Raw genomic sequence first — 23350 nt, forward strand, 5'->3', positions numbered from 1 at the left:
AACACAGGGCACCCCACATCCTACTTCTGCTATTGTACATGGACGGAGTTGTTGAGGACACCCCCAAACCACGTAAGCTCTGGAGTGGAGCACCCAAATTACACGAAGGAGATGACTGTGCACAGTTCTTCAAATTACCCACCTGCTTTTATTATTGGAAATTCTGTGCTAACTACCCACAGAGACTCCCACCTGAGCACTGTTTTTTCCAGTCAATCTGTGTTTTAGCCCCCAAACACATGCTACAGATCTCCCAGCTAACAGATAAAGGACAAGCAGCCTTTCCTTTGAATTCTGAAGTGCTCAGTGCATACTGCAGCTGGAGACCCCCACATTTCCAAAGCCTATCGTACAGGGCACAGAATTCAAAAAGCCCTCCGCAATATTAACGCTTTAATTAATTTTCTGCCCTGAAAGCCCCTTAAAACATTAAGGCTGGTTATCAGAAAGCTGTCCTGTATCTCCCTGGCAAAGCATCTGCCCTGGAGGAAACCCCTTCCAGCTACAGGTGGACCTTCACACCTGGCCAGACTGGAGGCAAGCAACAAGTCCTTTTCTGGGGGCTGAGGTCAGTGCACCTGCATTGGGCCTTTCCTTCAGAAAACAGACTTGGAATTCAGTTTCCCCCTCTCCAGTGAAAGTACAGCAGGAACATTTTTAATCCTTCTGACAGATCATTGTATGGAAAAACTGTAGCCTGAAATAGTTGTGTAAGAATCAGCAACAAAAAAGTATTTCTAAGAACACACAGTGAATCCTGCAAAATTAAATTCCCTTAAAACATATTCTTCTGTACGAGTAGAAGCTCTGAACCACTTGCAACTCCTTTCTGTTTTAGGCTTTTGAATTACACTGTCATCACAAATGAATCAAAATCAGATGAAATTCCACCATGGTGGACTTAAGTGTGCACAAGAGATGCACACTGACACAGTACCTCTAACTTTCCGGCTTTCCAGAGCCAAAATATCTGGTCTATATGGCTGCTGCTGGGAAGTAAGAGCACAGAGCAGCACGTGCAGCTTCGCCCCATGCTAATTCCATGCTTGGAAGCAAAGGCAACACAGGGCACACACAGCCACTATGTCCTCTCCACCACCCGTACTGCACCGCTGTGGAAGGGGGCAGAGAAAAGACCCCAGTAAAAGACCCCAGTTGCCAGACGGCTGCAATACCCAACTATCAAGTCAAACACACGCCCCGTAAAAGCTCCAGTACAGAAATGATGTACTGCCACTACCACCACCCCAACAAATCAAACATTTTTAAAGACTATTTCTTATGATGAAGAAGGAATTGAATTCTTGTTTTAAGAAAATTGTCTCATAAGAGTGAGTTTTTGTCAGATTTGTAACTGTATGTCACACTTACCTGCTTCCACTAAGTTTGTCGACAAAAGTTTTATCCTTGGAATTTTGCTTTCCCATTGAATATTTGGGAAAAATTTACCAAAACTACTGCTCTGAACCCACCCCCTCCTCCCCCCAGGAGTCACTTTCGCTCACAAATCTCAGTTTCAAAAAACTTCCCTAGGCAAGTTTCCACCAGCACATGAGAGTTATAAAGTTAGAGTTCCCATAATCACCGGTTATTCAGATGCACATCAGCTCCTTTCCTGTCCTTGGTGGCCAGCTACCTTTCTTGACGCATGCTCCAGAAGACAGAAACACAAAGTTAGGTCAGCATCTTGACTTCCCTGCTTCACCCAGGTGGGCAGAACCGTGCTGTGACAGGAAGCATCTGGTAGATTTAGAAGGTAACTGCTGAGATCATCCAGACCATAAACATCACAGAACATTTAAATCAAGTTTTACTGACAAAAATTTTATTTTACACTCTAATAAATGAATATAGTGTACATGTCACATAGATGATACATATGTACTACAAGAACATATTTATTTGTTTGCAACAAGTTTGAGAAAATATAACATCTTCAGTTCTTCATTTCAATATCTGACTTACTTTTTTTTTTATAATACAAATAACATTTGAGGAGTGGTATGGGAACAAACAACTGCCGTAATTTGAACCTGGGAAGTTTCTGACTGAACAAAAGGAAAATGACACTTACAGTGAGGCTAGCTAAGCATTCAGCAGGCCATCCAGAGAGGCTGCACAATCTCCATCCCTAGAGGTTTTCAAGATCCAACTATTTGAAGCCCTAAACCCTGTTCTGAATTCAGCACTGACCCTGCTCGTAGCAAGAGGATGGACTGGAGACCTCTCCCAAGGCCCCTCTCAACTTGAACGCTTCTACAGCTCATGCTTCAAACAAGCACCAGCCAAACTCAAACAGATCAATGAACCCTTCCCTCTTCCCATCTCCCAACAAAATCATATACCAGAAAATGCAATACTCATCGTTAAGGATCATCTTTACAATGGTCCAGCATGACTGAAATCAAAGAAACAACCGCCAATAAAGTGTACAGAAAACTGCCAACACCATATATTAAAGGCAGCTAGAAGGTGGAGAGGAAGCAGGGAAGTCCAGCACATCTCTGCTCTGTCTTGGGGACCACTCCTGTCCAGTTTGAGACTTTTCTATTGTTAGGAGTTAAATATAAAGCAAATGAAACTATATGGAAGGACTCGATGTACCAAATTTCTTGATTTCTTTTTACTTCCATATGAACAGAAGATTTCTATCAAACAAAAGGTGTTAAGGCCTCCACGCATCATTAAGGCAGTTGTAGAAGAACAAATTCAACATTTAGATGACATCGTATATACTGACAACAAACAATAAACATAAAACACTTAAAAAAGAATTTACTTCGTGCCAACCGGCAACTGATCCTCTAAAAGAAATTATTCTAGTGCAAATTCACTACCTGACTGACATCCAGCTCTCTTATCCTACAGTCAAAAAATCCTGACTTCTTAATTTCATGGAAAATTCATAATATACCTTTTGCCTTCAATCTCAACAGATGTAGAAGGATAAAACAACCAGGAGCAATCAAAGGTCAGACACTGTGATCACCAGTGCATCTCTGCAAACACAGTCTTCTAAGTCTGAAAGCCTGTAAAAACTGGAAGCCAAACAGTACACACAGACAGAAAACAATGCAGAAAGCAAGCTACCTCATTTGCAGCTGGCTCAATTTTATGCCCACCATCCTGCAGTGTAACACAGTGTACCCTCGGTTAGGCAATTTGCAAAAGGCACCGAATGAGAGAAATCAGTTGTAGGGGTGGGACAGTAACAAAGGAGCAGCACACCAAACACTAAACCCAGCCAGGGAAGCTCTTACGCACATCCTTACTTGAAGCAAAGGTACAAGCATTGTAACCAAGTTGCTTTAACACAAGAAAATAACTGCTAGCTGTACAAGCATAAAAAGAACAAGAAAAGTTACATAAGGTAAATAAATGAAGAAATGAAGGACAAGAACTGTAGCTGAAGGGGTAGAAAACTAAATTGTAGCCCAAATTCAAGAACTTTTGAAGTGCTTGGAGGAATAGGATCTACTCCAGCTCTGAAGTCCTAAAATAAGATCAAACTTGTGGAACTGAAGTACCTTAAAAACACAAAACAAGCAGTAATTTGGTGGAGTTCCTTCTTCAACACATGAAACAGCTAAAGCCCAAAGACAGTAGTTTATTCCTGTCAATTTTGGTACTTTGAAGGGAGGAAAAGAAGTCAAAACTGACACAGAGGTTAAAACAGTGAAGATGAAAGGAAGTACATGGGCAGTGAAGAGGGGTGGAATCTGGCATTACTAACTTTGAGACATCTGATAGGCAGGCATGTCAGAGGGAGAGAGAGGTTGTGGCCCTGGAAAACAGAGAGGCAAGTAAAATTGTCAGGGATGTTAGAAAAAGTCTAGAGGGAGTTGGGAATAAAAATTCGATCTTTGCATCAACAGGTCTAAGACTGCGCCTGGACACTCAAGAAATCAACCAGAGATGGAAGCAGGGGAGAACCAAACTGGGGAAGGGAGCACTGGATCTTTGGGGCATTAAAACAAATAATGGAAAACAAAAATGGAGAAGGATGTTCAGGTATGTAAAATGAGGGGCTGCTAAATGGGAAATAAAGGGCAAAGTGTTAAACAGAGAACCAGTTAAGATGATTGGTGCTACCCACTTCAGGACAGGGGGAAAATAGAAACTTGGTCACTAGTGAAGGCACTGAGAGGTGTGAGACCAGGAAATGAGGAGGAGTTAAAGAGAAGTCATTCAAGAAAGGAGCGAGAAATGCACCAAATACACAGACAGAAAAGGGGTAGAGCTCATACAGGTAAGAGACAGAGGGGTCTGGTACAGAAACAGATTCTGAGAAAGCAGAACAATTTCAAAGAAAATAGATCTTGTCACGTAAAAAACAGGGTTTGAAGATACATTTTGTGTCGGAAGTGGATGGAGAACTAAAATGAAAAGCAAACCTGGAAGCAAGCTCAACAAGAAAGAAAAAAATATTGAATAAACGTGGTTACAAAGTCCATCTGGAAGGAGAATTAAAACAGGTAAAGCAGAGATGAGTCCAAAGCTTTGTTGTGCTGCCATTCTTCAAAGACATTCAGAAAGGCAGAATTGGAAATTAAGAAATTACAAGACAAGATGTCTGGGGAGAGGAACAGAGACAGAGCAGCGTGAGAAGCGACCAAAGAAACCACATATAGAGAAGCAGACAGAGATGAAAATAAAGACCAGCGAGTCAAAGGAGGTAAGGCCAATGAAGGAAGGAGGCAGCTGAGAAGAGTAAAGGAGTCAGAAAGGTTAATAGACTGGGGATCCCAAAAGGAGTGAGTGACAGGGTAGAGGAGAGAGAAAGACAGATATGCTGAAAGAGAGCAGGTAGTGATCAGAGAAAGGGAATTTTAAAATGAGAGATAATAAAGCAAACAGTACTTAGTAAAGACAAGGTCATGGGAATGATTGAGGCAGTGAGAAAGCCTGTCTAAAACCAGAAATCAAAGGTGGAGGCTGGAAAAACAGCACGAAGAACAATGGAGTTAAGTACTTATCAGAAGAAAAAAACTGCGTCTCCCTATGGCGAAGAATAAAATTTGAGAAGACCGGAATAGGCAGAGTTTAGCAAAGTCACAAAAAAAAAATTAAAAAGAACAGCCACTAGGAAAACTACTCACAGAAGACTTCAAATCAGGAAGAAGGTAGATGAGACACCAGGAAAGATGAAGCGGAGGCAAGGGAAGACACGAACAGTAGTGAATATGACAATCAGGGAAAAAAAAGAGCAAGGCTCAGGGAAGGGAGTAAAGTTTGAAAAAGAACCTTAAAAATCCCTATTGAATCATGCTCAGAAATATAAGCAGCACATCACTGGGCATGTCTAGCATTGGTATTTCCCCCCTTAAGTGATCTTGGCAGAAAATTTACCTATTCACCCAGACCAAACCAGAGATGAGAAATCCCGAAGTCCAGCACTGGCACTGGCTACTAGATGATGGGGGGATATGGCAGAAATTTCCGACTGTTATAAGAGTATTAAAAATACTGGGACAGCAGTGATTTAAAACTACTGTTCAGCACCTTTACTTCCTGATTAAATTAGCGCTCCACAAAGCAGGAGCTGAAGGCCTTCGCTGACTCTCCCTCACATCCACCTCCTGCTCCTAGACCCACGAGTATCTGACGCAGCATTTGCCACTGGCATTCCCATTCTGCCACAAAGTTTCTCATCTCACTGTACGGCAGCCAAGACAGAGACCGGGTGGAGGGTGAGTTGAAAAACGAACACCACTGCAGTTCTGGGTCCCATTCAGAGCTATCTGAGAACCACTGGCACAAGAAGTCCTTTTCCTTTTCCAAGACTGTCAAGAATTTCACCCTTTATGGCTTTCTTAATCCTGAGCATGAATAAAACACCAGCCTGCTCAGACACATCTAATACCGTATTTCATCTTCCTGTGTATTGGCATGGTTTTAAAGTTTTTGCTCATTACAGAAAGAGCACCTACTTCTACTGCCTGCTTATACAACTGGTAGCTGGATCATTAAAATGTAACAGAAGAAGGGGAAAAATACATTAGTCTGTGCTACCAAAACAGTGACATACAAAGTATAAAAAGTGCGCTGAGCATATCATTTCTATATATCCTACTGGTTCCAATTTATTCATTGTGAGTACACAAGGTTCACTCAAAATGACTGAAACTCTACAAAAAACACTATCTATAAACAAGAGCTCACAGGACTGGCGTCATAAATAGGAGCTCTTCTCTATTGTTATGATTTTTAGGTTTTTTAATATTGTTTTGAGAGTAATTTTAGATTTAAATTTTAGATAAAAGCACTCTTGAGTTAATTGTGAATGTACCTGATGTAGTATTTTTAGATACAGTTTTTGACAAATGGTATGAAAATCATTTTTTGAATGTACTTTCTATCATTACAGTCAAGAACACTCACCTATAATTCAATACTGGATACAGTAAATTGTCCACAAGATAGGTAGCATCTACTGTAACATATATATCTGTAATACGAAAAGTTTGAAAAATATCATAGAAGAACTATTATTTTTACATTATAGTTGCTCTCTATAGTTTTATTTATATTAGGCTATTGCACAGAAGGAAGCTTTAAAGACAGAAGACATATTTTAATGCGATGTCATTCAAAACACAAAGTTCAGTCGTGAAGCACACTAATACTGTAGTACTACCGAAATAAAAGGGGAAGCTACTCAGACATTTTGGATAGAAACCTAACACGTTCATTTTGAAGAAAATAACCATGTAATGCCAGAGCTTAAAATAAATAGTGCCAGATATCACCATCAACGACATACGAAAAAATACAATGGTGTTTTATACAGGAAAAGACTTTATAAAATGTATAGCACACATGGAAGTGTTACAAGAGACATCGGCATTTTCCTATGTTACTAGGTGCTTTACCTGGGGGATAGGTTCTGTGATCCCCATTATACAAGCAGTTCTACTAACCCACACAGGCTTCTCAAACAGCAAGTTTGGTACCCAAGTCATCTGTACCATCCATTTTACAGATTTTAAAATAGAAACGACTACTTCTTTTACTCAGCAAAAGATTTCATTAGCAACGCTAGAAAAAAATATACACTCAAGTACACACATTTGCTAACTCATGACTTCTTTAGTCAGTGCATCCTTCCAGACAAGGGGAAAAAAATGTTATTGGTTACTTTCAGGAAAAGAGGAAATACTTCATGCATAATATTAGGTGCAAATAGCTTGATTGTGTATGTTTTTTTACAGTGATTTTTGAACATTCTAGTCCACTTCAGTAAAGACCAATTTGAGTACTTGTGCGTATTAAAAACTAATCCTGGCAGTCAAGCAAGTATTGTGCTGCCTTTTCCAATACAAACCATTTCACTCTATGACACCTGGTCAAGAATACATACATCATTTTTTAAAATTCAACAACCAGAAAATAAAGAAAAACAAATATAGAGGCTGTTAGATACAATCCAAGGTTTCTCAAATGCTTCCTCACTACAAATTGTTCCACTGGAGTCCTACAACATTAAATCAGATATACATGGCAGCGAGAAGGAGAACTAAGGATTTTTCCTACAAAAACTGGAGATAAAAATAAAAATTGTGTATTAAAATAAGCTGAGGATCTGACACATACTATTTAATAACTACTGCATTTTGCCACACAGAATTCCCATAGTATTTATAATTAAAAAAAAAAAAAATACAACTGACCTAACTCAAAATTCATGTACGTTCTTCATAGCTGGATTCCTTGAGCATTACAACAGATAAAAAAATTAAAGTTGCACAGTGAAAAAAAAAATTCCAAGTGTGCAGGGAACTGGCTGCATACAGAAGCAATGTGTGAATGTACATACTGCTGATCTTCTCTAAACTGACTTCTTTTTACCTATAAAAGGAAAAGGTTTAACTGACTGTAACAGCTGCTTAGCAATCTCACTGGTAATAATTTTGTTTTTACAGTTTTATATATTCTCAAAAAATTTCAGTCTTGAAACTCAAGAAATGTCAGTCCATTCTCCATTTTATCACATTTAGAAAGAAGACACCCTTTTCCCCTTAACAATATAAACATTAAACATACCCAGCAATGTATTAAGGTTTACCCAAAATACTACGAATCTCTTCTTCAATAATAAAATACTTGTAAGACATTTTGCATAAATACTTATTTCCCAAATGAAAATGGTGACTTTCTCTTAAACATAAAAGCTAAGATTTACTTTTGCTAGATATAAAACTGCTTCTCAGGATTCAATATACAAAATCAGATCTTCATGAAGAATACATTTTGTGTTATAGTATACAACTATATCTTTTCCCAAAGCTTTCAGTATTTAAGAAGCATCTTTCAATTTAAATATAGTAATGTAAGGTCATTCAAATCATTTTAAATACAAAAAATCTACAAACCGTGACAGATACATAAATAGTCAGGAAGATGCAACTTAAAAGATCATATCTTTTAATCAGATCTTGTCATATATGCTAGCCTCAAAAGAATGCTATTTGCTACAAGAAGCATCTGCATGGTTTTAAGACTTAACTATGCAGACTCGTATTGCCCCAGGGCAGTGCTGCACAAGGCTATTGAAAACGATCAAATTGCAGAATCAACACCTTAAATTTTCCCATAAAACCTCCAACAAATGTTTTATGTGCATTACGACAGAATAACAAAACGAAAAAGGTTGTTACAAAAATTTCAGTGTAAGGCTTTTTCCAATAACCATTTTCCCATCACATTTGGCAAGCACAGAACTAATCATGTCGACCGTCTACTCTTAAGCTGAGAACTATGAACTACAACTCAGTATAAAATACAATAACCTTCTATAATAATTATATCCTTTTTAGAACAAAGACTAAAATAAACTTAACTGTGCTGATTCATACTTTCTATAAATTACTAAAAAGGTGAGAGATTCAGACATTTTGCTTTTAGATAATAAGCCTAATATCTGTATCCTGTGCAAAAGTGCAACTGTGTTTTAGAACTGAGGCCCAACTGAATGCAATTTTGTTAGTAAAGAAAATATACTTGAACTCACTCAACATGGAACAAAGTGGTTCTTGGTATCTTCTATAGTTATGCTTTACATATTTAAACCTCTTAAAACTGCAAATTGGTTAAAAATACAAAACAAAACAAACAGAAAATGACAAAGCTTGTATATAAATTGGTTTACAAAGCACAACAGTAAGCTTCAAATAATTACATTTCTGTAACACAAACAAAGAGGTGGGATGATCTATTTAAAATACTTGAATATTTCTGCTCTTCATGATCTGATGGTCTGTTCAGCTGCTCGCAGTGTGTGCATGCATACGTTTCGCTACATCGTAGACATAGGTTATGTCTGGTCGCTTCTCTGGATCCGGGTTGATGCACATATTAACTAATTGTCGCAACTAGGAGAGGAAAATAACATGTAAGAAAGCCAACAAACCTGCCAAGTAGTATTTGTGCATTCTCAAATTCAAATGAATAATACTGACAACATTCAGCCAAACATAGCAATGCATAAACACGCACTCAGTGCTCTCTCTCAACATATACTGTGCACAGCTTTATGCAAGCATATATATATGTAACATACTCCCATGATTTTTACTTTTATATTGTTATCCAGAAAAAAAATGGTAAGTAGAAAGACTGATGGGCAGATGTAAGTTCTAATCCTTTAAACATACAACTTCAAACATTCAGGTAGTCCCACTTACAGGTGATTTAATGCAAATTCCTGTTAAACCCACCGAGGACTGCTTCCTAGAAAAACTCCCTCTTCTACTTAGGAAATCTCTGAACTTAAAACTGGAAGCTGGGAAAGTATTTGGGGGAAATAATGCTTCATGTCTGCCACATGCTCCACTCATCCACGGCTGGAGACATGATAATGGAATAAATAACCTTTAGTCTATGCTCTGGTATTTATTCATAAGGTTAAGTCATTATTTTTTTCTTTATAGAAAGAAACACCCAATTAACAAGTTTATTGACAGAAGTCTCTATCTGGGAATGAACAAGTCCCTGTGACTAGAAAACACTGTGTTTCCACAAGCAGCATCGTTCACTGGGCCTTTTGTGGCACACGCAGTCAGTGCATACGGTCATTGTCTTCACGGGTGGCCAGCTGCAGGTTGATCGTCCTCCCCTGACACGCTGCAGGGGACATTAGGAGCTCGCACTGCCTGGATAAGCTTCTGATGGGGAATCTATTTTAAAGGGTACACATCTCCTAAGCTTTTTGCAACATGCAATATACCAGTTCCATGATGACGTGAAAATGCTTCCCAATCCTTGCAAGAGCAGCTCACCAACTGCAAGGAGCTATTTCTTTGTGCTTTGCCAAAAACAAACAAACAAACAAAAAAAAACTCCTGCATCTCCTTATAGTATCAAAGACACAACCCTGTGACCCCCCCTTCTATGGCAATGTATCAAATTTGGTTTGGTCTCCATCCCAGGACTCTTAGGTACGACTACTGAAAAAAATGACACAGAGTGACCTCATCACCGTGATTATTCAAAGACAACAGAGACTGCATATTCCAATCTGTCAGAATTCCCTTCTCGCTTTGAATAAAAAAAATAAAAATAATAAAAAATGCACACAAAAAGGAATTTTTAATTATAATTGCACTCCCTTATTTTCCTCAAATGAATTTCAATGCACTAGAATTGGAAGTCCAGAAGGAAATTTTCCCCATTTACCTTGCAGAAACGTCGCAATTTGTATACGTTGGATAGGTTTGTCACATTTAACAGTACAAAAACCATGTCACTACAACATTCCATTTTTTCAGCGAGAAAAGCTTTATATTTAAAAATGAGATCATTAATTCTAAAGATAGTGATCAGATTGCTGATCTGACCAGCAATCAAAGAGAGAAACATATTAAATCAAAGTCACGTGCAACAGACTTGCTATCTGAGTATCAAATACGTTGAGTATATTTGGACTAGTGGAATTTTAAAAGCTATCATACTGCTTCTGGCAGTCACTAAATAAAAATCCCATACCACTGACAGTAAAAACTATTAGCCTGTAATGACTCCCAATCATTTGGAGGACAGAATCACGAACTACTGTAATAAATAACAATTGCCACCAGGTAAAACAAATACACAAAGCAAAATAATCTCCTGTAGGAGCAGCAGTTGGGACACTGTAACCAACAGGCACAGCATATGAGCAGAGAAGCACTTTGCTGTGAACAGCTCATAGAGCCTGCACAGCAAGCAGGAAAGACTGAAGTACATCCAAGAACCCCAGTCCTGAAATTAGAATCAAATAAGTAAACGTTTTGTAAGGACAATACAAATGGAATTTATCTGGGGAATACAACATCAGATCTTGTACATACACACATATCTCTATCTGCGAAGAGTTCCATCTGTTCAGTACAACTGCACACAGAAAATAAAGCCTTAGTAAAAGACCTTGAAGGATGGACACCTATAAAGTATCATTAGAGGGGAAACACTATTCTTCCTCTTTTTTCCAGTTGTATTTTAGTATACATTGTAGGCTGAACAGCAGAAGTACATCTTCTAAGAAATCTACCCGTGCAAAGCATGAGAAGCCACATCTACCCCTAACAGCCTACTTCATGTCCTTTCAGTTCTGGCCTGTGGGCAGTTCTGATTTTGTTTTATAAACCGAGTTTTTCCATCAGTTCAAATTTAAATTATTTGTTAAGTCATTAAACAGGATGCCCTCCTTCAGAGATACTTCTGTTACAGCATGTTGTAATTCAAAGCTTCAGTGATGGCCATGAAGATTCAGTGCTTGGAAGGATGCCTCAGCCGAACAGAATCGTTCTATCAGGTAAGGTCTTCAGGCCCCATTAATCCTTCCAGGTACACTTGCAAAAAACATTCATCCACGTGGTATCTTGGCTATTTGCAACTTCCTTATTTTACTCTAACCAAAACCACGCTTATGTATCTATTATTGTCTAAATGAGATAAAGGATTTGCAAGAATGTGTTAATAATAAGGGACAGTCTCTGAACCAGTTTATTTAGAAATTCTCTTCCCAACATAGAAGAAGAGGTGGAACTTCAATCAGGAGTGCTGAACCTTCGCTGTTATTGCAATAAAATGCACCACACATAGATCTCTTTTGGCTGCAAGTCTTAATACTTCAATGTTGATTACTACTAACACTGCTAAATCTTTCTCCCTCCCCAGTTCAGAATCCCAGTGGTAAAGAAGAGAGCTGAGCTGGTTGCGGGTGGCAAGCTGCACAGTGACAGGGCAGATCCCTGAGCAATTTCACAGCTCTTGAGCTCCAGTCTTGCTATTGAACAGCAAACCTCTGAGACAAGGTGAAGTGATTTTACTATGCAGAATGAAAACAGTTACACACAAAGACTCTCTTTCGGGACTGAGAATGGGACCATGCTGGCTGCTAATACTTGGGTATAGCACTACTTCCTTACCTCCTACAGGAACATCTATTCCAATAAACCTGAGATCTACTTGTCAGCCCCTCTAGTATTAATAAAATTTTTGATGAAGCAGAAGAGTCTGACAGTACCACGGGCAGAGGCACTGGGATTCTCAGGTCAGACTATCATTAGAGACAAAGTAATTTTTTTATTATTATTTTTACTATCTGGCCCAGACTGGCCAACAGGCAGAACAGACTTCTGACTGAGCTGGAGGGACCTCCTGTTGCATCCCCAAGCTGCAAACTACTTTGGCTGCTTATTGTTCTTAACCTCCTCTGTGCACTTAGCGCAGTGACTGTCTTTAGCCTGGAGCTTAGCCTGCCACTGGAGCAGTGGGAAACACTTTCTTCAACTTTAGCAGGTTTTTCAGCTATGAAATAAATAATTATCACTCAAGTCAGGTGGAGGGGTTGCAGGGAAGACTACGAACTGTGACAGGCAAGTATTTGGCATTATTAGCCACCTGAAAAAGAGAAGTTGTCATATAGGAAATTCTGGATGAAAAAACAGATAAACAAAAAAGCCACCCTTACTCCAAACAGGAGACCTTGCTGAAGCCCTTTCACAGCACTGAAAGAAATGCTAGCAACTCATGCTGCAATTCGAGACCTGCTGGCACAATCAGCCCTCATATCTAGGGAGGAGAGTGGCTACGGACTTTTGAGGAAATGCATCTCACAGAGAAGATGGAGAGACTTCGTCCATTACAAAAGCCACCTGACGCTAATATCGGCCGACAGGATTTTAAGACTATTGACTGGGGGTGGCAATGGAGCCCCAGCTTTCAACTCCCTGAAGCAAAACAGTTTTCAGTAAATATTGAGTAGTCACTTTGAACACTGGGGTTTCTTAAAGAATATTAAAAAAAAAAAAAAAAAAAAAAAAAAAAAAAAAAGGAAAAAAAGAGAGGTATCTGAAGTTGTTAAACATTTGAAAACCTTGGCCTGTGACTCTACTGGTGAACCAAGTTTGCAAACATACATTTGAGACTATTAGGACTTCTAATCAAACTTTTTCTAAAAAAAGTTATCCATCTGTTAATCTTGAGGAAGATCTTTATGTCATATTGTTCTCTGATGCTGCCGATGTGATGAGTTACTAAAAGTCTTATAGGGATTTTTGCATCTGAAAACTCATTAAAATTTACTTGTAACAATTTCTCTAAGAAGCATTTGCCTTGTACTTAGTAATCAAAGTATTTAACACTCTGTATCATAGGATATAAGATTATTACTTCAGAGAATTCTTCATTATAGAATATAAAGTGACTTTTAGTGTCCAGTGACCCCCAAGCTTTACTGTTTGTGTTGTTTGTTTGTTTGTTTTGTTTTTTACAGCTCAAGCCAGCACAGTGCTTTGCCAAAAAAGCTGGAAAAAAAAAATCAAGAAAAAAAGGTATATCTTGGTGCAATGACTAATGAACACAGGTATTTTTTCATGTGTCTTATAGAAGATGCAAGCTTTCACATTGGAAGAAAAAGTGCTTGCACTGCAGCCTCTATAGTTCAGTTGATTACTTCTTTTAAGAAACTACTTCCATACCTATTACAGCTCTGATTCTCTCACTGTATTTTAAAATAACTAATGTGTATTTTATAACTGGTTTACCCAAAGTGCATGTATGCTTTCAAATGAGGACAGATGTAACATGTGCTTTGCATCAGTTTTCAGTGCTAGCAACTGTACAGAGGTAAGTGAAAGGTGGAACCTCTTTCCCTACCCCAACTCTAAGACCTTCTATCTGGGCCAGACTTTGATATCTGCCCCTTGGCTGGGAATCCGCATATCCAACTTCACACTTAGCTGCAGCGAAGTAGCCCTGCAGGCAGGCCAACTTCAACGAACCACTAGTGGTATCATCATTAAAATCCTGCTGAAGGTCACCATGGAAACCGCCTGCTGAGGCTTCACTGCTGCACTCGGCATCTCCTAATCAGCTACCATGTGAAATGCAAATTCAGACAGTCTGAAAATTAGTCAAGAAGAATAGAGGATGAGGATGCAGATATGTGAAATATTCATGCGCTTCATGGAAAAAGGAAGACAGCATGAATGACACAACAAAGAACGGCCCCTGACATTCTTGCTATCATTTTGCATTATTGTTCACACCCTACTGTATTTCTAGGCCTCCAGTTCTCGAGTTGGTTATAAGAACTGCCATATTTATAGGCTACAATAAATAATAATTAAAAATGGCCAAGGAAAATGACTAATTGGTAAACCCACAAAGAGGTGTATTGCATAAATAGATCAGCATTTCATCCTTTGTAAAGTCACTGAATTAGCTTTTCAAGTCCAGTTTTTGTTTCATAAAAGAGGAAAAATTGTCACTGTAAATACAACAAAACAAAACACCGGGCAGTAATCTTTTATTAATAGTCCAATCACTGTCTTAGATTGCAAGAAATTAGAGCTTGAGAATTACAAACCCTACTCCATAAATGAAATTGCACAATACTGTTTATTAAAAGTATTTCAGCAATGGCATTTATTTGTGTTTTTTAAGTAATCTTTAATTCATGTAGGCTGAATTCAATTACAATTGGTTACGAGTATGTGTTCTTTGGTTTACAGCTTCTATCACATTGCCCTGTGGTTTGTTTTTTTTTTGGCTTTTTTTTTTTTTTTTTCCAATGTGGGAAAGTATTTCAAAACTAGCATCTCAGAACATTAATGGGCACACATTTGTATTTTTTCATCCTGTTACTCTAAGAAAAAAAATATTTAGTTTCTTTTGATTTTATAGCTTAAAAAACAAGTATCCCCCTTAAATGCATTGACAGTAAGGAATTGCTAGATACCAACTTCAAACATACACTGCTGTGAAAGGCATATATTGTTCGAATTCAACTACTATGTCTTGCTATATTTCTCTGAAATTTACTATTAGGGTCCACTCTTTCAGGCAAAAGAACTGCCATTCAATTAGGGCTCAGTAGTTGTATAATGTAGGTAAATGGGAACTAAACAATTCATTTTTACTAGTGAGCTACATTATATCTACTTTAATGCAAGCCTCTAGAGAAACAAGGCTAGTGCACTAATTTATTGTGCTACATAAACTCACGAAGCTGTGCTTTTAGAAAAGCATAATACCTACGTAAGACTCAATCCCATTATGACATGTAGTGCCTATCATTGTGTATTCTGGGAAAGCTTTTTGTCATACTTGCAAGGAAGCTCCATGAATTTAAGAAGCTAACAGGATGAGGTTTCCATCATTAATTCCCCAAAATTTTAAATCATATCAGAGAAATGTTTTGACAGAAACATTTGAGCAAGTTCAATGAGCAAACACTTGCGGGCATAATCTGCAAATAACATAAAAGCACACAAAGTTCATTTACTTCACTGGAAGCGTGCCAGCACTGAAATGAGGATCAAGCCCACAAAAAGGAAAATTACTTACTTCCTCTGAATAGTGATCTGAAGGGAGAGGTGGATAGTCACACTGTTCTATCTTCTTGCACAGGGAGTACAAGTTCATTTTATCACCATAGAAGGGACTCTGCAGTGCAGCCATCTGTTTAAGGAAAATGTACAGTTTGCTTTTGTGTTTTTAAGTACACCTGTTTTGCTATAAAACATGTAATACTAGCAAATCAGGAGTGATTTTTAATGACTTTTGATTCCCTGCTTGGTAGCGTCACAGTGCTAAAAGCAGAAGTTTCAGGACTATTAGTGTAACCAGTTTGCATACTTATTTTATGCTGTACCTGTCACAATCCTTACATTGCTAGATTTGAATTGTACACCGTAACAATTTCATGAAAAATCTAGTAGTTTCAGCTACTGTTGTGAGCGAGAAGGGTCCATGCACCACAGAGGGGGAGAACAAAAAAATCCCACAATATAATTTTCCTCTGAAGACCTTTTGGAAGAAAGAATATCATTTATTTGAAAACATCATCTGATCTAACACAATACTGTAAAGTGAAAATGCTGGATAACAGTAGCAGATTTTGTAGCCTCCTATAGCCATTAACACTACACTTTGATGAAGTAGTGTGAGGTTTTTTTCTTTCTTTTTTTTTTTTTTTTTTTAAATCAAGTAAGCTAAAGGTAACATCATCTCAATTTAAACGAGTCTTAAAACAAAAACCTCGTAATTCAGTATGTTATTCAACAGGATTTCAAAAATTAATACTGCATCCCAGAACATCATCAGAAGTGGCATCCATAACTATAATTTACAATTATAATAAAAGAATATAGGAATAGCTGTTGGAGAACACTTAAATGATCAGCTTATACATGGCATTAGATAAACCTAGGTTTTATTTCCTGACTGTGTTAAAACTTGACATTTAAGGTGGAAATAAATGCAATGGTTAGCAGAATTACAAGTCTTAAAATTCATTTAAAATCTCTCCATTCCGTTCAAAGCTTTCCAAGTCTTTGAACCGCAGCAGCACGAATGCTGCTTTGAGTGCAGCGCTGCCCCAAAGTCAGTCACCCTTTTCTACATGTGCTAATAAGTTTGATTTTGGAAGGACAATGTGTACATTCCCCAGACAGGCAGAGTGTGTGTGAAACACGCTAGTCCATGCTGTGCTACTCAGTGAGCTTCAGCAGGGACAGGACAAGCTGAAAATGGCTCTCATCTGTCTTCTGGTCTTCCAGATATCAGCTTAACTCTTTCGTGCCTAAGCAGCAACATCACCAGGAAAAATGTATGAAAAAATGACCAAAGTTCTTTTACATTTACTGTATATATTCTAAAAATTCTCTCCGTTTAGTACTTTTTTGTATCAACTTCAAGTAAGAATAAATCATTTTAAAGCTCCCCAAACAATTACAATACTACAGTTCTCTCCTGCACTCCCACCCAAAATCTCTAACTGTATTACCAAAATGTTGTTAATTTTTGGATTTACATGATATTGGCTCTTACCTTAAAAAGAATATTAAAAATGCAAGCTAAAGACCAAAAAAAAAAAAAAAAAGAAAGAGGAAGAAAGAGAAGAGAAATCAACTGCAGAGTCTGTATGCATGCAGGAATTCTAAATAAATGCATAGATACTCATTTTCATACTCTAGGTGTTCATTAAGAAGTATTTTTGTTTGAATGCTGCAGAGTGTTAAAAAAAAAAATCTGAATGTCCCCTAAGGAGTTAAAACAGGAATACTATATTTTCATGCATCTCCTGCTTTGACAGATGAAAAATGTCAACTGTCCTGTTTTTATTTTCAAGCTTTTGCACTATTCATCTGGTTCATTAGTGCATCTCGCTGCTGCCCCTGACAGCTGCTCGCCCTCTCCTCCCAGCAGCTGAATTTTTCAGGCTAATTTGATCCTCCACACTGAGACGATCGCTAGAATGATTGACTTGCTCCCTGACCTCCAGGGTCTGACTTTCCTGATTAGTATTCTGGGGGTGTCTGAGGGACGAAAGCCCACTGTCTGTCTTCAGGGCTGGTGGCAGCTCTCTCTCTCTCTCTTTTTTTTTTTCCTTTTTCTTTTTTTTTTTTTTTTTTGAACTGTAAGCCACCAACCTACAACCCTGTAAGGATGCAATTGCTACGCTGAACAATAAAAGGAAATGTGTAAAACCTACTTTTCCATGTAAAGGTCCATGTAGCAAAAGCACAGCATCTTGATTTTAATTAGTAAAGTCTACTTTGTTGCATATCAATTAAAACTCCAGTGGTAGTGTTTTTGAGGTTTCAGAAATACCTGGGGCTCTAAAATACTGACTAAAATACAGTTTTAAAAATCTTAGTGGATCCATAGTTAGGACTGAATAATATGCTGTTATATAGGTTAGAAATATTTTTTTTAATATACATTATAGCAAATTAGTCTAAAATTAAAACATAACTGAACAGTTTAGCAGCAATTAAGCATTTATTGAGAAGTGATAAACATGCCACAGCTTTTCTCTAATGAAGCTGGAGAGAATCCAGAGCACATAGCAAAATGAAATCAATATAATAAGGCATGTTAAAATGCAGGCAGTAGACATAACGTGCATCACAAAAAAAGATACCCTGTACAAAACTGCACTGATAATAAAAACACTGTGCATTAGTCCATGCATGACTGAAGAACCTTAAGCAACCTCTTTCAAATAAAAGAAAAATTAGGAAAATGTAAAGCATACAATTTGAGTTTACTATACTTAAATTTTAAAATTTCAACTCAGTGATAAACAACGGCAAAAAATATTCAGTATATTGTAGAATCAACTAAATAGGATAAATGCACCTCTAAAAAAATTAAAAATAAAAAAATTAAAATCTATAGCTGAAGACACTCCCATATACTATACCTATACAACACATACCAACAATACGAATCCTAACTGCTTCTTTCTTATAATAAAGAAAAAACACCACTGCAACCTCCTGATTAAATACCTCCTGATAAAACTTCTAAAAATAAAGAGAAAGACTAAGACATTTAGCTATTTTTAAATTATTTTCCAGATCAAAAAAGAATTAATATTCACATTGATTTTTAATATACTCTGTTCAGCAGCAAAGCTGAAAAAAAATCTTCAGAAAATAGCCAGTGATTTCTATCCAGAAATTTTATTTTTTAAATTATAAAAGAAAAAAGTAACCTTATAACATTTATTTTGTGATAATTAGTTATTCGAGGTTTTTGCTTGTTTCCAGATGAAAAATTCTCAAGAAAAACAATGAGAGAAAAAAAGGAGTAATAACGAAAAATCCTTATCCACCTTTATACTATCTTTAGTCTTCTACTTGTGCAAGTGTGTAAAGTGGAACAATAAAACTGATGGCAGTTGCCATGGTCAGTTCTAAGGAATCCTAATACAGAGTTTTAAATTTCCATTCCAGATTAAAACTTGCAAACACTTGCTCAGGTATCAAACTTCACTCCTGTGAGTTATCCCAAAGTTTTATAAGCAACAATATCTCTTAACTCTTCAGGACTTCAATATAGCTATTTGTCCTGTTAATATTTACAGCAACATGTTACTGATATAAAATAAACTAATACTACTGGAAACAATTCACTTTGTAGTAACATAAAACTTTAACAGGATGACAATGTTCTCTACAAAATCCTTAAACAACAGAGGTACCAATTCTGCTGAATGCGTTAAGTTCTGCTGCCTCACCAAGAAAAAAAAACTCAGAGAAGTGAGTTAGGTATATAAAAGTTTTAATCTGAAACTTGACTAGAAAGATTTTGCTGCCTGTGCTCTGATGGAAAAAACCTTTCCCAGCATCCTTCCACACAAGCGTTTAGCCTTTTGATCACCAAATGATACGCAAAGAACTTTGAAGATGCAGCTGCCTTAGAAGCCTACCTGTTCTTCACACCTTCCTTTACCTCTATTTGAATTTGCTCTGAATATTTATTTTCTCAGAATATAACATCATGTATAATTATGCAAGTGTCACCTACCAATCTCAATTGTATTAATATAGAAATTAACCAATATTCTCAGTTTAACCAGCTGGGGGAAAAGTAGAAAACATACCTTTTCTGCAAAGTAGAACAGATCAACAGTTAACTCAAGTAAGAAGTGATAAGTACACAGTAGCCTTTTTCAATTTATTGTTTTACTTAGGTTTTAAATAATTTTAAAGAAATTAAGCTTGTAAAGTATACTTTAACAAAGTATACTTTAATAATATAATATGTATTATACTGCAGTTTTCAAAAGCATTAGTTGCATACTCAAGTCAGTCCTACTATTATTCAAAGTATTTATTACCAAGCTCATATAATTAGCACAGGCCATTTAAAGTCTCTAGAATGATTTTTACATCTGCTTGTCATTACTCATTTCTTAATCCTTTAGTTATGCCCAATCTTCAACAAATTCTTATAAAATCTTTGTAGCAAACCCAGTGACAGGAAAGTCTTGAGTAACAACACACAAATCAAGTATTTCGTATGCTGAAGCTATGTAAGAATTCCCGTTGCTAATATGAAGACGTACATAATAGCTGAAAAGTAGCTTTTCCACAATGCTACATGTTTTTCTAAACAGCAAAAACCAGAGAAATAGATCCTAAAACAGTACTTAATGTACTGGGGGTAGGGGGAAACAGCATTACTGGGTTCACTCTATTTATCAATATTACCTCATACAGAAGACAGCCTAGAGACCAGATGTCAGATTTGAAGTTGTAACCATTTTCGTGTATTCTCTCTGGAGACATATAATAAGGTGTACCAACTGCAATAAATACACAAGTATTTTTGAATGAAAATTTGTTATACAACAGTGAATAGTTTTCTTGTCTGAAAAACAGTTTTCTTCATCTTCCATAGTTTTCATTTTACTACACGTGTAATTTCAATTTATACTTACGACTCTTCAGTTCGACAGAAATACAAATGAATTTGATACACATTTCATCCAAGGCAGCTTTATTTTCACTACTGATATCCAAACGATTAGAATCGTTCAATTGCAGAATACTTCCAATTTTTGTTTTTAATGAAGCTCAAAAAATTTCCAGAGTAGTGATTTTCTTCTAAAAGATCCACCCTACACATATCTGCCTGCCCCACTCCCTTCCATACATACTGTTATCACTGACTGGAAATAATAGCTGTTAGAATTTTTCCTCCATTTTTTTTTTTTTTTTTTTAATGAATTGTCAGTCCTTCCTTTTGACAGTACACAAATCACAAAAGGCTGCTTTTGAAACTACTAAGCACAGTTTAGTTTGAATATCTGAACCTGAGCCTGAAGTCCAGGATCTTCTGCTTCCCAGAGAGGAAGGCTGGAAAGCCTGGGAGGCCAGCAGAAGCCCAGGTTCCTTGGAGCGACTTGGCCATCTGTTGCAGAACCAGGCCCTACGAGGGCTTTTCAGCTCCTGAATCTGGGGCTGGCCTGGCATAATCCTGCCTCAGAGCTGCAGGCTCTGGAGACGTCTGCTCTTGAAAAGCAGCATTTACTTGGGCTGTCCCAGAGCACATTTACATGAGATACTCTGGGACAGCTCTCCTCCCGATTTTCATCAGGCCCTACCTATCTGTGTCACAAGTTACTTGAACAAGGTAAGTGCAGAGAAATATTCTAGCTCAAAAAAAAAAAAATAAAAAAATAAAAAATAACGTGAGTGGCAATTTTTGTGCACCATCTCTGAATACTATGCCTATATACCCCCCAAATGACTACCTAACAGAAAAAAAGGATCAGAGATCTACACAGGTTTTAATTTGTGTGTAATATTTTCCTAAGCACTGAATCCTGATGAAGCAATCCAAATGAGTGCAGTCAATTCAATACAAGCCGACCTTATTTCCACACTAACCATCTTGCAACACAGCCAGAGATTAATATCAACACTCTTACTGCACAGCCACAGAAATGGTGACTGCAAACCTCAGTTTTATTTAACACAAATTACAGGGATCTCGTACCACTTCCACTTTTCTGAATTAGCCCCATCTATTCAGAACTGATCACTATGTGAATGAGATATAATGAACCTGTAATTCCAAATCTGAGTAATCAGACTAACAGTTTTCATCAGTTATTGTAATGTAATCATTTCCAAAAGTTCAGAGTTTTGTCTTGACAATGTGCTCTCTCTCTTGTAAAGGCCGGCATCTCAAAGCATCTCATCCACTTTCTCAGGGGAAAATGGAGTAGGAAAGACAAAAAACAAATAAGAAGTACTTTCCTACTTCAGAGGCCCGGCTCAGACCAGGAAATGCGCTGCCACGTTCTCACAGGCCAGGCCGCTGCTGCTGGTAACCCGCAGCTCCCACCAACAGCCCTCTTGGCCACCAGCACGGACAGAGGCTGAGAAGCGACTCACAGGCAGAAGCATGGGGACAGAGATCCTGTCTGTCACGGGGACAGACGCTGCATCCTGCTTGGCCCCATAAGCTTTATGGGGAGAGCCTCCCAGTCCCGGGAGAGCAGCGGGTGTCAAGGCCCCTGCCCCAGAGGCCTGGGCAGCGAGGCCGGGTGGCACAGCTGGCAGCTGAGACTGCAGAAAATCAAGAGCTTGAAACAAGAAAGAGTGGGGAAAGGCAATTCAGACAAGAGGATCACTGCAAAAACCATTCGCCCTCATGAGATGATCGTGCTCACTTGCAGAGAAATGGTCAAGAGAGATGGTCTTCTCCCCACGAAAGAACAGGGGCACCGATGGCGGGACTGCAACACCAGAACAGCTCCAGAGCGTCCAGAAGCAAAACAAAACATCTCTGCTAGGCCGGTATAACAACAACAGGACTTTAATAGACATTTAATGACAACTACCTTGCAACTGGAAGCTGTAATTAAAAAGCTTGGCTTGATACAGCCTTCATAGTTTTATTATTCTTACTGTACTTCCTCCTTGAAAACCTGTTTTTCCTCCCCCACAGACTCTGTGAGTTTGGGCACCTTTGAAAACTTTCAGCTGTATTTTGCATCTTCCAATGCAGGGATTTAGTACATTCAGACCTTTTGCTGTCAGGACTCATCTAATAAAAGAGCAAGGCAACAGTAACCTGGTTCTGAACTGGTTACAGAAGCAGTGCCTGTGCTGCGCTGAGACATCAGGCGAGGAACTGGCAGTGAGTAATGTGCCAGAAAGAGGCTTCACACAATCCACAGGGGGCAGCTGAAAACACGGAGGTTTGAAGGTTCATAGCTTACCAAAAGCAAAGGTAATTTTAACCAGTAGCTCTGGGAAGCCTGCTGATACATTAGGGGTCTGATATGACTGTGAAAGATTGATGATAGTGAAAAGGAAGAACAAATGCTATCATTTTACAGCGTTTAGCCTAGTGTAACACCTTAACTGCAACACAACCTGAAGCCCCCAATGACCAACAAGTGAAAGGAATAGAAATTACAGTTATGTACTCATTGAAATCACAAAAACAACCTGAAGATCTAGATATCATTACTACTTGTAAACTGTTTTCAAGAGAACATGACACAAGATTGATTAATCCGAAGGCACTGCCCCTGTTCTAAAGAAATGCAGTCACA

At 37.9% G+C, this 23350-nt stretch overlaps 1 protein-coding gene across 2 annotated transcripts in view; it reads right to left on the reverse strand.

Moving 5' to 3' along the window:
- Positions 1–1803: 1803 nt before the first annotated feature.
- NEK7 (NIMA related kinase 7) overlaps positions 1804–23350 on the reverse strand; it is a 66508-nt gene continuing 44961 nt past the window's right edge. For both annotated transcript variants that reach the window (XM_084527446.1, XM_084527445.1), the window contains exons 8-10: positions 20490–20584; positions 15832–15945; positions 1804–9371 (exon numbers count right to left, since the gene is read on the reverse strand). In XM_084527446.1, coding sequence (XP_084383572.1) covers positions 9261–9371; positions 15832–15945; positions 20490–20584 — 320 coding nt within the window. In that variant the 3' untranslated portion in view covers positions 1804–9260. The remainder of the gene's footprint in view (positions 9372–15831; positions 15946–20489; positions 20585–23350) is intronic.

The sequence above is a fragment of the Aythya ferina genome (genome assembly GCF_964211825.1).
Source record: "Aythya ferina genome assembly, chromosome: 8".
NCBI classification, from domain to species: domain Eukaryota; kingdom Metazoa; phylum Chordata; class Aves; order Anseriformes; family Anatidae; genus Aythya; species Aythya ferina.